The sequence below is a fragment of the Portunus trituberculatus genome, chromosome 46 (assembly GCF_017591435.1).
Source record: "Portunus trituberculatus isolate SZX2019 chromosome 46, ASM1759143v1, whole genome shotgun sequence".
In the NCBI taxonomy this organism is placed as follows: domain Eukaryota; kingdom Metazoa; phylum Arthropoda; class Malacostraca; order Decapoda; family Portunidae; genus Portunus; species Portunus trituberculatus.
In genome coordinates, this window is record NC_059300.1 from 14,167,989 (window position 1) to 14,185,886 (window position 17,898).

General features: G+C 35.7%; 1 protein-coding gene across 4 annotated transcripts in view; it reads left to right on the top strand.

Moving 5' to 3' along the window:
- LOC123520104 (N-acetylgalactosaminyltransferase 6-like) overlaps window positions 1–13,942 on the top strand; it is a 39,098-nt gene extending 25,156 nt beyond the window's left edge. For all 4 annotated transcript variants that reach the window (XM_045282026.1, XM_045282025.1, XM_045282023.1 and 1 more), the window contains one exon: window positions 13,086–13,942. In XM_045282026.1, the coding sequence (XP_045137961.1) occupies window positions 13,086–13,247 (162 nt within the window). In that variant the 3' untranslated portion in view covers window positions 13,248–13,942. The remainder of the gene's footprint in view (window positions 1–13,085) is intronic.
- The last annotated feature ends 3,956 nt before the right edge of the window (window positions 13,943–17,898 follow it).

Genomic DNA, 17,898 nt, shown 5'->3' on the forward strand with positions numbered 1-17,898 from the left:
TATATCTATATATATATATATATATATATATATATATATATATATATATATATATATATATATACAGTAAGGTCCCGGGTTACGTTGGTCTCGAGTTACGTCAAACTTGCACTTACGTCAGTCCACTATAAGGCAATTTAAGATTTAAAAAATTGAAAATTTATAAATCATAAAGCGCGGGGTTTATTGTTATTGTTGGCCGCCAGGCGTCACTAGTGGTTATCCATCACACCGCCCACCTCATGCTTGAATACAATAACACTCTACGTACCTCAGTTCCACCACACCGTCGCCCCTGGCAAGAGTGTTCCTACATCTGCATTTGCTGACTATCTTAGTATCTTGCTCAATGGTACCAAAAAGAAAACTCCTGAGTGATAGCAGTGATGCTAAGAAAAGGAAAACCATTACGCTACAAGAAAAAGTGGACATAATTAAAAGACATGAGAAGGGAGGCAGCAGCTGTGTGTAAGGGAGTGAAGAAGAAAATGGGAAGCCCGTTACCATGACAACGGGGAGGTTGACGACCTTGAGGGCTCGCACCTATCACAACAATAACAACTCCGGAGCCTTCGCCTGTGCCACATGACACTTGCAGCTCACTTGCACCGTCTGCACCTGTCTGCTGATCCCTATTGCCCTTTCCTATTGCATTTCCTGCTCTGCTGCCCACGCTTCTACTCCCACCGCACTGCACTACGCTCCCAGCTGTCCACCCTGGGCATCACAACATTCGACCTACCCACCCTCCTGGCGGCCTCAGGCGTCCACCCCTCTGACATGATGCAGTCCTTCGCGTTCGAGGCCCTAATCAACAACAAAAACAAGCTTGTGTTTCATATTCCTACATACTTGTAAATAATATAACAATATAACCTTTTACTTATATAACGCTTCTACTTCTACCACACTCCACAAAGCTCCCAGCTGTCCGCCCTGAGCGTCACAACATTCGACCTGCCCACCCTCCTGGCGGCCTCAGGCCGCCCCTCTCGGCAACTTGCAGTCCTTCGCGTTCGCGGCCCTAATCAATATATTCCTACATAGTTGTAAATAATATACTAATATAAAAATATAACCTTTTACTTACCTGAATAACCATAAAAAATTATTGGTTGAAAACTCGATAATATGCTTTGAAAGTACAAAAACTAGAGTTACGTACAAAATCGACTTACGTCATGTTTCAGGAACGTAACTCTGACGTAACTCGGGACCTTACTGTATATATATATATATATATATATATATATATATATATATATATATATATATATATATATATATATATATATATATATATATATATATATATATATATACAGTAAACAACACACAGTCATTATGGCATATAACTTCAATAACACGTAATTTTCAGAAATATTCAATTAGGACAATGACCTAAAACTGGCAAAAGAAACGCTCCACTCTTGTGAACACATAAATTTTAATAAATGTTTAACTGCAATAACAAACCAAAACTGGCAAGATGAACTTCCCATTTGTGAGAACTCTGAAATTTTAATAAAACTTTAATTAGGATAACAAAAGTAAAATTTACAATTTACATGATCAATTTGCTAGTTGTGCAACATGCAACTCACTAACCCACCACCTGTCCCCCTTCCTTTGTCTTACCCCCTCACCTTACTTGTCAGAGATAAGAGGCTAAGGAAAGATACCTTGCACTCTCTCTCTCTCTCTCTCTCTCTCTCTCTCTCTCTCTCTCTCTCTCTCTCTCTCTCTCTCTCTCTCTCTCTCTCTCTCTCTCTCTCTCTCTCTCTCTCTCTCTCTCTCTCTCTCTCCTGCTACACACTTAATACAACTCACACAATCTGTGTTTTCTCCCCTTTTGTTTTAATTTACCTAGTTGTATTTACCTAGTTGTAGTTTACAGCCTGGGCTTTATGCTCTGTGGTCCCGTCTCCATATCTACACTTATCCAATTTTTCTTTAAAACTATGTACACTCTTTGCTGATACCACTTCCTCACTCAAACTGTTCCAAGTCTCAACACATCTTTGGAAACTAAATTTTTAACATCTCTCAGACATCGTCCCTTCCTTAGTTTCTTACTATGCGATCTTGTGCTTCTAATATGACTTTAGAAGCACAAGATCGCATAGTAAGAAACTAAGGAAGGACGATGTCTGAGAGATGTTAAAAATTTAGTTTCCAAAGATGTGTTGAGACTTGAACAGTTTGAGTGAGGAAGTGGTATCAGCAAAGAGTGTACATAGTTTTAAAGGAAAATTGGATAAGTGTAGATATGGAGACGGGACCACTCGAGCATAAAGCCCAGGCCCTGTAAAACTACAACTAGGTAAATACAACACACACACACACACACACACACACACACACTCCATTTCCAAGATCTGGAAATGGAGTAAAAAATGGGAGATGGAATTCAGTGTGGACAAAAGCCATGTCATGGAAATAGGAAAAAGTGAAAGATGACCAGTTGGAATCTATAAGATGGGAGATGGAGTAGAACTAGAAAAAGTAAAAAAGGAAAAGGACTTGAGAGTGACAATGGAAGAAAACAATCAACCGGTAAGCCATATTGATAGAATTTTCAGAGATGTATAATTTGGTAAGGAATATTGGATTAGCATTTCACTATATGGACAAAGAAATGATGAAGAAATTGATAAGTACTAAAATAAGATCTAGATTGGAATATGCAGGAGTTGTGTGGACCCCCCATAAAAAGAAACACATAAGGAAATTGGAGAGACTACAAAAAATGGCTACAAGAATGGTTCCAGAATTTAAAGGGATGACATATGAGGAGAGACTAAAACCTTGGAACAGAGAAGAGAGAGAGGGGATCTGATACAAGTTTATAAATTGATTAACGGAATGGATCAAGTGGATAATGAGAAATTAATCCTGAGAGAAGAATATGACATTAGAAGCACAAGATTGCATAGTAAGAAACTGAGGAAGGGAAGATGTCTGAGAGATGTTAAAAGAATTTAGTTTCCCGCAAAGATGTGTTGAGACTTGGAACAGTTTGAGTGAGGAAGTGGTGTCAGCAAAGAGTGTACATAGTTTTAAAGAAAATTGGATAGGTGTAGATATGAAGACGGGGCCACACGAACATAAAGCCCAGGCCCTGTAAAACTACAACTACTAGGTAAATACACACCAGACGCGGTCGAGGAAGGACGCACTGGTGTCACTCAGACAATCAGCTGATCTTCACTACCTATTGTATAGTATTTATAGTGGCCTGGGCAAGTAGTGTGGACTCATTTTTCATGAAATCAACTGTTAAAGAATCATGAGTAAAGAAGAGATTCCATCAAAATGCAGGTATGAGACTAGGGAAAAAATGAAAGATGATGATGACTATGTTGATGAGGGAGAGAACGCATTCGAAGGTTTCAATACAGCAAATGCTTCACTACTTAAGAGAGTTTTGACTGTTGAACGTAAACTAGATAAATGGATAAAGGAGAGTATGGGAATGAAAGAGAATGAAGAACAGGAAAAAGAGTTTATAAAACTGACAAAGACAAAAGACAAAAGAAAATCTAGTTAGAGAAATTGCAGAAAAACAGAAGTGTAATCGTTTTTGGAATAAAAGAAAAAAATATAAAATATAGACTAAGAAGAGAAAAAGAAGAAATGAAATCAGTCAAAAGACCAACTAAAAAATCTAAACGACAAAGATAGGCAGAACTTAGAAGAGGAAGTAGAAGAAATAAACAGAATGGGACCATATCAAGAAGGAAAAACAAGATCAATTAAAATACTACATAATCACAAGCAGCAACAGAAGAAATATTATTAGAAATGAGGAAGAAAGGAAGAGATACAACGAACTGACGGCAGCAGTAAGGGAAAAAAATAATGAAAGGTCAGAAGAGGAAAAAAAGGCATTTTTTTGGAGAATTCTAGGAGACAAGATAAGGAAATGGTATATAAACGAGAAGGAAGAGAAAAAAAACTGGAACAAGTTTAACTAAAAATGATAAAGGCAAGAGACTAAAAATGATGTATATGAACATAGTAAACTAGAATTAAGAGATAACATAAAGGAAGAAAATCCGGATATTGTATGCCTGGCTGAAACAAAACTAAATGAGGCAATCAAAATAGGCTTGGATAATAGGTATAATGTATGGAGAAGAGACAGAGGGGGTAAAGGAGGAGGAGTCATGATAATGTTAAGGAAGGAGATAGTGATAAACCAAGTGGAATGTGGGGAAGGAAAAGCAGAAGTACTGTATGCTAAGATGCATATTAATAAAAAAAAAGAGTTAACAATCATTGTAACATATGTGCCACCAAAAACAAATTCATGGACCAATCAAGAATATAAAGACATGATAGATGACACAATAAGGAGTCTTATAAGAATCGTTAAAGAAAGGAGAAAAGTGATATTAGTAGGAGATTTCAACTGTAAAGAAGTGGACTGGGAAAATTATGAAAGTGGTATGGGGGAAGAAGCCTGGGGAGAAAGATTCCTGAACCTAATGATAGACAATATGATGGACCAGAGAGTAAAGGAATGCACAAGATTCAGAAGAAACGACGAGCGAGATTGGACCTAGTTTTTACAAGGGTATACAAATGAATGATGATATAAGATATAAGTGCCCATTGGGAAAGAGTGACCATGTAATATTAGAAATGGATATAGAAAAAGGAAAGGAAGATAGAGACGATTCATACAAAGGAGACCGATTAAATTACAGAAAGGTTGATATTGAGAATCTCAAGAACTATTTTAAAAACATAAACTGGGAGGAGATGGAAAACTCAGAGATGATGCAAGAGAAGTATAACTTATTTTTGGAAATATACAAAACAGGAGTCAGGGAATATGTCCCGAAATATAGACCTAAAGAAGAAAGATTGGTTTAATGCAAGGTGTGCTAGGGCAAAGGAGAAAAGAGATGGAGCATGGAAAAGGTGGAGGAGAAATAGAAATCCAGTAAATAAGGAAAACTTCAAGGCAGCGAGAAATGAATATGTTAAGGTGAGGAAGGAAGATGAAAAGAACTTTGAAAAGGACATTGTTGAAAAATGTAAGGAGCAACCAAAATTGTTCTAGATTCATAAATGGAAAAATTAGGCAAAAAGAAACAATAGAAAGGTTATAAGGAGCAAACGGGATGGTGGAAGACCCAAAAAGTATGGCAGAACTATTAAATAATAAATTCCAGGAGGTCTTTACTAAGGAATCCAAATTTGAAAGGCCACAGGGTAATAGAGAGAGAGTCTATATGAAAGAGATTAAAGTAATCAAGCTTGAAATAAAAGAGTTAATGAAGGAACTGGATGAAGAGAAGGCAATGGGACCGGATGAAGTCTCAGGCAGAATACTGAAAGAATGTAGGGAAGAACTAGCAAGTCCTATATACAACATCATAAAATGCTCAATAGAAAATGGAACAGTGCCAGTAGAATGGAAAAGAGCTGAGGTGGTTCCCATATATAAGAGCGGAAGGAAGGAAGAACCTTTAAATTACAGATCGGTATCACTAACTAGTGTAATATGCAAGATGTGTGAAAGAATAATAAAGAAACAATGGATCGAGTTCCTTGAAGACAACAAATTAATATCAAATAGTCAATTTGGTTTTAGAAAAAGACAGTCGTGTGTAACTAATTTATTGAGTTTCTATTCTAGAATAGTTGATAGAGTACAAGAGAGAGAGGATGGGTTGACTGTATTTATTTGGATTTAAAAAAGGCATTTGACAAAGTGCCACATGCAAGATTACTATGGAAGTTAGAGGAGAAGGGTGGCTTAAAAGGAAGCACATTGAGATGGATAGAAAATTATTTGAGAGGAGAGAAATAAGGACGGTAGTTAAAGATATGAAGTCCAAGTGGAGAGCAGTAGAAAGCGGAGTGCCACAGGGATCAGTATTGGCACCAATACTTTTCCTCATTTATATTAACGACATGCCAGAAGGAGTGAACAGCTACATAAATCTGTTTGCAGATGATACGAAACTGTGCAGAGTTATAAAGCAAAAAGAGGATTGTGAAATACTGCAAGAAGACCTAAATAAGATCTGGGAATGGAGTAAGAAGTGGGAAATGGAATTCAATGTGAACAAAAGCCATGTCATGGAAATGGGAAAGAGTGAAAGACGACCCGTGGGAATCTATAAGATGGGAGATGGAGTAGAACTGGAGAAAGTAAAAAAGGAAAAGGACTTAGGAGTGACGATGGAAGAAAACAATCAACCGGTAAGCCATATTGATAAAATTTTTAGAGAAACATAATTTGCTAAGGAATATTGGAGTAGCATTTCACTACATGGACAAAGAAATGATGAAGAAATTGATAAGTACTATATAATAAGACACAGATTAGAATATGCAAGAGTAGTGTGGACCCCTCATAAAAAGAAACACATAAGAAAGTTGGAGAGACTACAAAAAATGGCTACAAAAATGGTTCCAGAATTTGAAGGATGACATATGAGGAGAGACTAAAGGCTATAGATCTACCAACCCTGGAACAAAGAAGGGAGAGAGGAGATCTGATACAAGTTTATAAATTGATCAACGGAATAGACCAAGTGGATAATGAGAAACTGATCCTGAGAGAAGAATATGACATTCGAAGCACAAGATCGCATAGTAAAAAGCTGAGAAAAGGAAGATGTCTGAGAGATGTTAAAACATATAGTTTCCCTCAAAGATGTATTGAGACGTGGAACAGTTTAAATGAAGAAGTAGTGCCTGCAACAAGTGTGCATACTTTTAAAGTAAGATTGGATAAGTGTAGATATGGAGACGGGGCCACACGAGCATAAAGCCCAGGCCCTGTAAAACTACAACTAGGTAAATACACACACACACACACACACAAATGGGGGGAAATGTGGAAGATTAAAAGTTGCATATACTAATATAAACGGACTCGTCTCAGGGATAAATGAATTGAACAACTTTAATAAAGAGGTTGAGCCTGACATAATGGGGATCACAGAAACAAAATTAAGAGATCAACTGACACTAAACCCCATTGGGAACGGGCTGTACAATATCTATATGAAAAATAGAAAAGTGAAGCAGGATGGAGTGATGATACTAAGCAAAATAAAAACTAAAGATAACGAATGTGAATTATGGCAAAAACAGTGTAGAAATTATATCAGTTGTAGTTGAGAAAAATTACATGGAGAAGAGAGAATTTGTAGTCTGCTATGAACCACCTAAGACAAGATCTTGGAGTCTAAGAGAATATGAGGAAATTTTAAAGATACTGAACACTCACTAATCAAAATATTAGAAAAGAAAAGAAATACTGTAATAATGGGGGACTTCAACTGTAAGGAAGTGCACTGGAAAGATATGACTACAGAGGGAAATGAGGATTCACGGGGTTACACGTTACTGGAGTTAACTATGGAATATACAATGACACAATGGATTCAAGAAAACACCAGATTTAGGAACAGTGAAGAGCCATCAAGACTGGATTTATTATTTACAACGGAACCTGAAATTGTGGATGGAGTAGAGTATAAGACATCTTTGGCAAAAAGTGATCATGTACTAATAGTAGCGACCTTCAAGGAAGTGGTTAGGAATGAACGGAATAAAAAACATAGAAAAGGAAGATTGACATATAGCAAAACAAATTTTAGAGAACCCAAAGACTTTTTCCAAAAGACAGACTGGACTAAATTTGACAACCAGGCAAGAGTGGAGGAAAAGTGGATGACATTTAAAGAAATTTATAATGATGGAGTGAGTAGATATGTATCGAGACTGAAAATTAAAGACAAATATAAGGAAGAATGGTTTAATAGAAAATGTGAAGAAGCAAGAGATAGAAGGGATAGAACGTGGAAGATATGGAGAAAAGACAAACGTCCAGGGAAGTGGCAAGACTACATCAGAGAAAGAAATAACTATGTTAAAATACAAAGGGAAGAAAAGAAAAACTATGAGAAAAACATAATTGAAAAATGCAAGGATCAGCCAAAGATATTTTATAGATATATAAACGGAAAGTTAAAAAACAAACACAAGATTGAGAAACTAGTTTATGAAAATAATGAATACAGCGATGAATTGGAAATGGCTGAAATAATGAACTTTCAAGAAGTTTTTCAAGAGAAAAAAACATTAATTATGAAGAATTAGGAAATATATCTCCTGCGATGAGAGACATCATTATTTCAGAGCAGGAAATAATGATAGAACTAAGAAATTTAGATGGAAGAAAATCACACGGTCTGGATGGAATTGCAAATTGGATATTGAAAGAGTGTAGAGAAGAGTTGGTAAATAAGGTATTCAATATAATAAAATGTTCTATTGAAAATGGAAAAGTACCAGAAGACTGGAAAAAGCCAATATTGTGCCAATATATAAAGGAGAAAATAAGGAGAACCCAACAAATTACAGGCCAGTGTCCCTAACAAGTACAATAGCTAAAATATGTGAATGAGAGATCAAAGAAAGATGGACCAAACATTTGGAAGAAAAAAAATATAATTAATGAAAGACAATTTGGCTTTACAAAAGGAAGATCATGTGTAAAAAACCTTATATGCTTTTACTCTAGAGTCATAGACATAACACAGGAAAGAGATGGATGGGTTGACAATGTATTTTTAGATTAAAAAAAAACATTTGATAAAGTTCCACATGAAAAAAAATAATAAGAAAACTGGAAGATATAGGGGGAATAAAAGGAAAATCGCTGGAATGGATGAAGGATTTCCTAACTGGAAGAACTATGAGTGACAATTAGAGATAAGGAGTCCACCTGGAAGGAAGTTATAAGTGGGGTTCCACAAGGTTCTGTGATGGCCCCAATTATGTTTACAATATACATAAATGACATGGACGAAGGAGTAGAAAGCCATATGAGTTTCTTTGCAGATGACGCAAAACTTTTGAAGAAAGTTGGGTCGCACGATGATGGTAGAACTCAACAGCAGGACTTAGATAGACTATGGGAATGGAGTAAAAGATGGGAGATGGAATTCAACATTAAGAAATATAGCATAATGGAATTTGGGAAGAGCAAAAATAGGATAACAAGACAATATAAACTTGGAGAAGAGAAGATTAAGAAGGTGGAAAGTGAAAAGGACCTGGGAGTTCTCATAACAAAAGAAATATCCTTCAATAAACATATTAATAAAATTGTTGGCGAGACCTACAACTTACTGAGAAATATAATAATTGTATTCTCATATATTGATGAAGATATGGTGGAAAAGTTATTGGTATCCTTGATCAGACCATGACTGGAGTATGCAGCAGTACTGTGGTCACCTAACAAGAAGAAGAATATCAGGAAAATTGAAAGGATACAAAGAGCGGCCACCAAACTGGCCCCAACCTTGTCAGCTCTTATGTATGAAAAGAGACTGGAGAGACTAGAATGACCAATACTGGAGCAGAGAAGAGAAAGAGGCGACCTGTTGACCATCTATAGAATAATGAATAATATGGAGCTTCCTGATAGGATGGACCTAATGAAGAGGGACAGAAGGGACACAAGAGGACATGGACTAAAACTCAGAAAAGACAACTTCAGAAGAGACTTCAAGAAAAACAGCTTCCCCCATACAGTGATAGATATATGGAATGAACTGGACAGAGAGGTGGTGTGTGCAAAGTCTATACAAGACTTTAAGAGAAAATTAAACACTGAAATACAGAGACGAGACAACAAGAGCATAGGCTCCCTTCCTGTAAAATACAACTAGCTAGTACAACTAGTAAACAAGGAAGACACATACACACACACACACACACAGAGTAAAGGAATGCACAAGATTCAGAGGAAATGACGAGCCGGCGAGATTGGACCTAGTTTTTACAAGGGGTATACAAATGAATGACGATATAAGATATAAGTGCCCATTGGGAAAGAGTGACCATGCAATATTATAAATAGATATAGAAGAAGGAAAGGAAGATAGAGACGATTCATACAAAGGAGACCGATTAGATTACAGAAAGGCTGATATTGAGAATCTCAAGAACTATTTTAAAAACGTAGACTGGGAGGAGATGGAAAACTCAGAGACAATGCAAGACAAATATAACTTATTTTTGGAAATATACAAAACAGGAGTCAGGGAATATGTCCCAAAATATAGACCAAAAGAAGAAGGAAAGAAAGATTGGTTTAATGCAAGGTGTGCTAGGGCAAAGGAGAAAAGAGATGGAGCATGGAAAAGGTGGAGGAGAAATAGAATCCAACAAACAAGGAAAACTTCAAGGCAGCGAGAAATGAATATGTTAAGGTGAGGAAGGAAGAGGAAAAGAACTTGAAAAGATATTGTCGAAAAATGTAAGGAGCAACCAAAATTGTTCTATAGATTCATAAATGGAAAAATTAGGCAAAAAGAAACAATAGAAAGGTTAAAAGGAGAGAACGGATGGTGGAAGACCCAAAAGTATGTCAGAACTATTAAATAAAAATTCCAGGAGGTCTTTACTAAAGAATCCAAATTTGAGAGGCCACAGGGTAATAGAGAGACAATCTATATGAAAGAGATTAAAGTAACCAAGCTTGAAATAAAAGAGTTAATGAAGGAACTGGATGAAGAGAAGGCAATGGGACCGGATGAAGTCTCAGGCAGAATACTGAAAGAATGTAGGGAAGAACTAGCAAGTCCTATATACAACATCATAAAATGCTCAATAGAAAATGGAACAGTGCCAGTAGAATGGAAAAGAGCTGAGGTGGTTCCCATATATAAGAGCGAAGGAAAGAAGAACCTTTAAATTACAGACCGGTATCACTAACTAGTGTAATATGCAAGATGTGTGAAAGAATAATAAAGAAACAGTGGATCGAGTTCCTTGAAGACAACAAATTAATATCAAATAGCCAATTTGGTTTTAGAAAAGGACGGTCTTGTGTAACTAATTTATTGAGTTTCTATTCTAGAATAGTTGATAGAGTACAAGAGAGAGAGGGATGGGTTGACTGCATCTAGTTGGATTTAAAAAAGGCGTTTGACAAAGTGCCACATGCAAGATTATTGTGGAAGTTAGAGGAGAAGGGTGGCTTAAAAGGAAGCACATTGAGATGGATAGAAAATTATTTGAGGGGGAGAGAAATAAGGACGGTAGTTAAAGATATGAAGTCCAAGTGGAGAGCAGTAGAAAGCGGAGTGCCACAGGGTCAGTATTGGCACCAGTACTTTTCCTCATTTATATTAACAACATGCCAGAAGGAGTGAACAGCTACATAAATTTGTTTGCGGATGATACAAAACTGTGCAGAGTTATAAAGCAAAAGGAGGATTGTGAAATACTGCAAGAAGACCTAAATAAGATCTGGGAATGGAGTAAGAAGTGGGAAATGGAATTCAATGTGAACAAAAGCCATGTCATGGAAATGGGAAAGAGTGAAAGACGACCTGTGGGAATCTATAAGATGGGAGATGGAGTAGAACTGGAGAAAGTCAAAAGGAAAAGGACTTAGGAGTGACGATGGAAGAAAACAATCAACCAGTAAGCCATATTGATAGAATTTTAGAGAAACATATAATTTGCTGAGGAATATTGGAGTAGCATTTCACTACATGGACAAAGAAATGATGAAGAAATTGATAAATACTATAATAAGACCCAGATTGGAATATGCAGGAGTAGTGTGGACCCCTCATAAAAGAAACACATAAGGAAATTGGAGAGGCTACAAAAATGGCTACAAGAATGGTCCCAGAACTTGAAGGGATGACATATGAGGAGAGACTAAAGGCTATGGATCTACCAACCTTGGAACAAAGAAGGAGAGAGGAGACCTGATACAAGTCTATAAATTGATCAACGGAATGGACCAAGTGGATAATGAGAAACTGATCCTGAGAGAAGAATATGACACCTGAAGCACAAGATCGCATAGTAAAAAGCTGAGAAAGGGAAGATGTCTGAGAGATATTAAAAAATATAGTTTCCCGCAGAGATGTATTGAGACGTGGAACAGTTTAGATGAAGAAGTAGTGTCTGCAACAAGTGTGCACACTTTTAAAGTAAGATTGGATAAGTGTAGGTATGGAGACGGGGCCACACGAGCATAAAGCCCAGGCCCTGTAAAACTACAACTAGGTAAATACAACTAGGTAAATACACATATTAGCATATAAAATATTGACTAATATTAGAGTGGTATTTCAATTCGTGGACAAAGATATGATGAAAAAAATTATTGCGAGCGTGATATGTTTTAAGCTAGAATATGCAGCAGTGGTGTGGTCACTGAGCTTAAAAAAAAAAGATATAAGAAGATTAGAACGGATCCAGAAGATAGCTACAAAGATGGTGCCGGAACTAAAGGAAAAATGAGATAAATGGAGATATGGAGACAGGACACTATGAGTCCTGCTCGAACCCTGTACAATACAACTAAGTAAATACACCTTCACACCACCCAAGCTTTGTTTTCCACACAGTGTAAATGCTTCTTTGTTTAGTGATATAGCAAGGTACCACTGTATATTATTAATCATTGTTATTGGTTGGAAAATTATTTTAATTTTTGCATAAAATATCATGTTAATTGATTTTTATATTGATAATTTTCAGGTGTGGAATTGATTGATTGGATTTCCATTATTCTAGATAGAAAAATTTTTTTTGACACCTGAGTTTTTCACAATACAAGCTGTGTTATGGAACAAATTAAATTAGTAATCTGAGATGCGACAATTTTTTTTATATTTTCTGGAATGTTTTATATTATTTGAAGGTTTCATGAAACCACTTACATATTTTTTTCCATTTACTATAACAAGCACTATGTTGGAATATTAGTTGTCACATATCATGCTGTACTTACTTTTCTACATTCCCAAAACATTTGTGCCATTGAAGCTTCTGTACCATCATAGCACAATTTAAACAGGATAGATAGCTGGTGGAAGAGAACCATTGAGGAATTATGATTAATAAAATTTCATAATAGTTTACAGGAAAGAAAGTTGTTTTTAAGCTATAAATCAGCTCTGCACTTTTTTTCCCAGAAGAAAAAAAAAAGTAATGTCATGTCCTTATTGCATCTTTAATATCAGTAAGAAAATAATATTATAGTTTTCTATATAGAGCTGACCTAGATGCTTTTGCAGACGCAACAATGGCTGGTGCATGGTGGCAATCCAAGGTGTCTCGACACCAACCCAGACAACAAGGAGTTGTTTGTATCTGCCTGTGATCCAACGAAGAACACTCAGCGATGGAAATTTGAAAAGTTTGATCACAAACACTTGAAAAAGCTCGAGAAAAATTAACTATATTTAATACCATTAATGTTACAAGGAAATTTTGATAATTGATTTTCAATACTGAGACAAGTGCGGTTTTGATATTAACCTCATAGTATGAATATTGTAGGATGTGTTACTGTAAATATTTCAAGTTTTGGGATGAGTGGTATTGATGGTATGAATGTTGTAGAGTAATAGTTTTTTAAAATTGTAAGTTTTTAATAGGTAATAATTTGCAGAATACATACAAGTACATTGTCTTTTATTTAGAATTCTAAGAATCAAAATAATCCAAAATCTGGAATACAGTCCTTACATAAAGAGTATTTTTTCTATACTACAGACTTCATCGAACTGTATATTCTTCTGCCGTAATGTTGAATCTCTTGCTATCTTCTGCAACTATTTTCATGCCAAATACTTTTCTGATTTTGTTAACTGCATGCCTCCCCTCCTCCCTGGCCCTGCTGTACAAGACTTTCTTCTTTTTCTCACTAGTTCATTCAGCCCAGTTCTCTAATGCAAAAGTTAACTAGCATTCTCAATCATTTATCCCTTTCTCTGGTAAACTCTGGAACTCCTTGCCTGCTTCTGGATTTCCATTTCCTTACAACTTCAACTTATTCAAGAGGGAGGTTTCAAGATACCCTTGACATGCTCTCTACCTGATTTAGCTACTGACTCCTAAGTGTACCTTTTTTAATAAAATTTTTGTTGCCCTTGGCCAGTTTCCCTCCTAAATAAGAAATTAAAAATAGAATAAATATTGTTTACAGAGGAAGGTATATTTTAAAATTCAGAAAATGGTAGGCTCCAAGAGTTCCAGATAAAAGATCTTGTAGTTGTATGTGGTTTAAGTCTTGAAACTGTTACTTTATACTATTTTTTTTTTTACTGTTACTTTATACTTTTTATTTTTTTCTTACGTAGGGAAGAGGGCCAGCCAAGGGCAAAAGAAAGTTAAAAAAGGCCCACTTGAGTGCTGGCTCTCTAAAAAGTGCAAAAAGTGCCAAAACCGTCAGCCAGAATTAGGGGAGCAAATGCCTCGATACCTCCCTCTTAAAAGAAGACAAGTTGTAGGAATTCGGAAATACAGATGCAGGGAGGGAGTTCCAGAGTTTACCAGTGAAAGGGATGAATGATTGAGAGTACTGGCTAACTCTTGCATTAGAGAGTTGGACAGAATAGGGATGAGAGGAAGAAGAAAGCCTTGTGCGGCGAGGCCGCAGGAGAAGGGGAGGCATGCAGTTAGCAAGATCAGTAGAACAGTTACCATGAAAATAGCGATAAAAGATAGAAAGGGATGCAACATTTTGGCGGTGAGAAAGAGACTGAAGACAGTTAGTGAGAGGAGGGGAGCTGATGAGACGAAGAGCTTTCGATTACACCCTATCAAGCAAAGCTGTGTGACTGGAATCCCCCCAAACATGCGAAGAGTACTCCATACAGGGACGGATAAGGCCCTTATACAGAGTAAGCAGTTGGAGGGGCGAGAAAAACTGTCGGAGATGTCTCAGAATACCTAACTTCATAGAAGCTGTTTTAGCAAGAGATGAGATGTGAAGTTTCCAGTTAAGATTATGAGCAAAGGACAGACCGAGGATATTCATTGTGGAAGAGGGAGACAGTTGAGTGTCATTGAAGAAGAGGGGATAGTTGTCTGGAAGGTTGTGTCAAGTTGATAAATGGAGGAATCGAGTTTTTGAGACATTGAAAACTACTAGATTTTCTCTGCCCCAATCGGAAATCTTAGAAAGATCGGAAGTCAGGCGTTCCTGGCTATGTTATAGCTGTTATGAGAATTTGCTTGATGGCAACCTATTGGCATCTATGCATTATAGAGGCATTGACCACTGCTTGCTATCATAGCTGGAGGTAATAATGAAAAAAATTCAGCGCAGTAACTGATAACTGGTAAAGAGAACCATGTCAGTGATAAATAATCAACAATTGGCTTTATGTATGTTGCCAAATAACCAGATCGATAAATCCAAAATTGTGGTACCAGCAATAATGATATTCATATTTCAAATATAAAAATAGGTGGATTTAAATCTTTATTTTCATCTTTTATCTTAACAATATTACAAAAATATAATTAATTATTTATCCTGTCTCTTTACACATGAAAAATGAAGTGAAATACCTACATTTGATTTTGAAAGTTTAAAACTTCAACATAATAATGCAGGAAAATTATTATTGGATAACTGTTCTCGTTATCACAATAAATTATTGCATTAATTTTGTAATAATGTCCACCCATGCTTTTTATAGTGTATGTCACAGTGTATTTACCTAGTTGTATTGTACAGGGTTCGAGAGGGGCTCATAGTGTCCTGTCTCCATCTGTGTGTGTGTGTGTGTGTGTATATTTTCTTTGAACTGCTTTACTTTGATATCAAAATATAGTACCACATATAATCTAAATAAAAATTAATGTTTTAAATGCAGCAATGAAGGTCTGAAGCTTAACATATTATCTCAAAATCCCAACAGATTAGGTACTATAAAAACTATAGTAGTATTATTAAAATATAGTACCACATATAATCTAAATATCATAAATTAATGTTTTAAATGCAGCAATGAAGGTCTGAAGCTTAACATATCTCAAAATCCCAACAGAATAGGTACTATAAAAAGTATAGTAGTATTATCATGTCTCAACACCACAACAGTGCAGTTGACATCTTCATCAGGCAACAGTTTGTGTTGTCTTCACATTTGTTTTTATGGACAAGTTTGCATAAAAATATTTGTATTTTCTTACTTTGGAGAGAGATTTGGGGAGAGGAGTTCAGACTGATTCTCCTTTCACACTCACAGTTCTCTTATTGAGACTGATGGACAGTGAGAGAATTGCAGACTTAGCATTTTCATTATTATCAAGCAAGGATATTTTGTGATGAGAAAGACATTTCTAGGATTTGGGAAGTTCAAAGGAGAATTTATAAACCAAGGGAATTGAGTGAAAGTGATGGAGCATTTGAATACAGAAAAGTAGAAAACCATTGGCCATAATTTCATTGCAACAGTTAGATGAGTGTGTGCAAATGTAGTACTTGTTTTATTATCATAAAGCCAATTATTCTTATTGAAATAAAAATTTGAAAAACCCTAAAACATTACAAATGAAAAAAATGCACTTGGAAAAGTAATAATTGTTATATACAAAAGGAAAAATTAAAGATTCATTAGAAAAGTAATGATTCAGTTATTTTCAAACTTTGAGGAGAATACCACATATTATTGTAACTTCTTATTTTTGTAAAACTCTCAGGGAAAGTGGAACCATATTTCAAATATCAAATAATCTATTGTATATACCTGTCTCAATCTGAAGCCTTGAACTCTCACCAAGCTTTCTCCAACGGAATGGCCACAATAGAAGACCATTCACCGCTCCCTACTTGTACTAACATTTCCTTCTTGTTTGTTCAAGCATTTGGCCTCTACTAACATATCTTTGACACAAGTATTCCTTTATCTTTTTATCCTCCAAGTGGCCCTCCTCTCCTATGAGATGTCATTAAATCAGAGAGGCTTCCTTGGTGTCCCTTACTTTTTAGTCTATGTTAAGTACTGATAACAGTTTGCTTCATTGATGAGGCTGTCATATTGTAGCTTAGCTCCAACATGCTGTGTGTGATACATAATTTTTTTGCATCTTCAACCGACTCTTTATAGCAGGAGCAGTTTTAGAGGGAGCACATAGGAGTGGGGGCCAATGCCCTATCAAACATTCCAATTATCCCCCTTAAGTGAAAACATAATATATATATATATATATATATATATATATATATATATATATATATATATATATATATATATATATATATATACATACAGGTAACTCGATTTACGCGATAGATGCGTTCCAAGAGGCATCGCATATATCAGAATTTGCGTAAAACAAACTTGTAATTCTCATAAGAAACAATAGATAATAGGGGGGATGAGGGATGTGGTCCAAAAAAATATGTACAAAATACTCTATTTATTTGGCTAAATTAACATGTTTTTATTATTTACCATTCTAAATACTAGAAGTAAGGGGAAAAGCAAGAAATAATAAGAGAAAGCAAAAAATAATAAGAGAAAACAACGAAACAAAGAATACGTAAACACAACACTCACTGCGTCACTGCCTTCACCACTCACACCACAGTCAGTCACCATCTTCCTCTGAGCTTTTCCACTTTATCAAAAATCCACTTATTAAAAATAACTCCACAGTATAAAGGAGGGTATAGAAAAACCTAATTTTTTCATACGGTAAGCCCAATTGTTTTAAAACTTTAATATTTTGTTTGAGGGGGATTAAAATAGGCTATTCTGTCCATTTCATCAAGTTTTGGTGAATGGTTGCGGAGAAAAAAAACTGCGTTGTTTTCGTTTTTAATTTCAGACTTTATGTTTCAGTTAATTACTGTGAAAAAAACACCATAGAAACTTTGAAGATATACGCAACTATTCTGGGCGCAGTTTTTCAAATTTTTGTTTTGTCTTTGAAAAAAAATCCGTTTCTGAAAAAGTCATTGTCTCTGTGTCTGTATCTCATTTTCAATTGACATTATAAAAAATCTGGCTCCACAAAATATTGCATTTGAATTATTCTTTAAGATGATACCAAACAAAAGGGATCAGAGTTTACATCGATTTACAGACA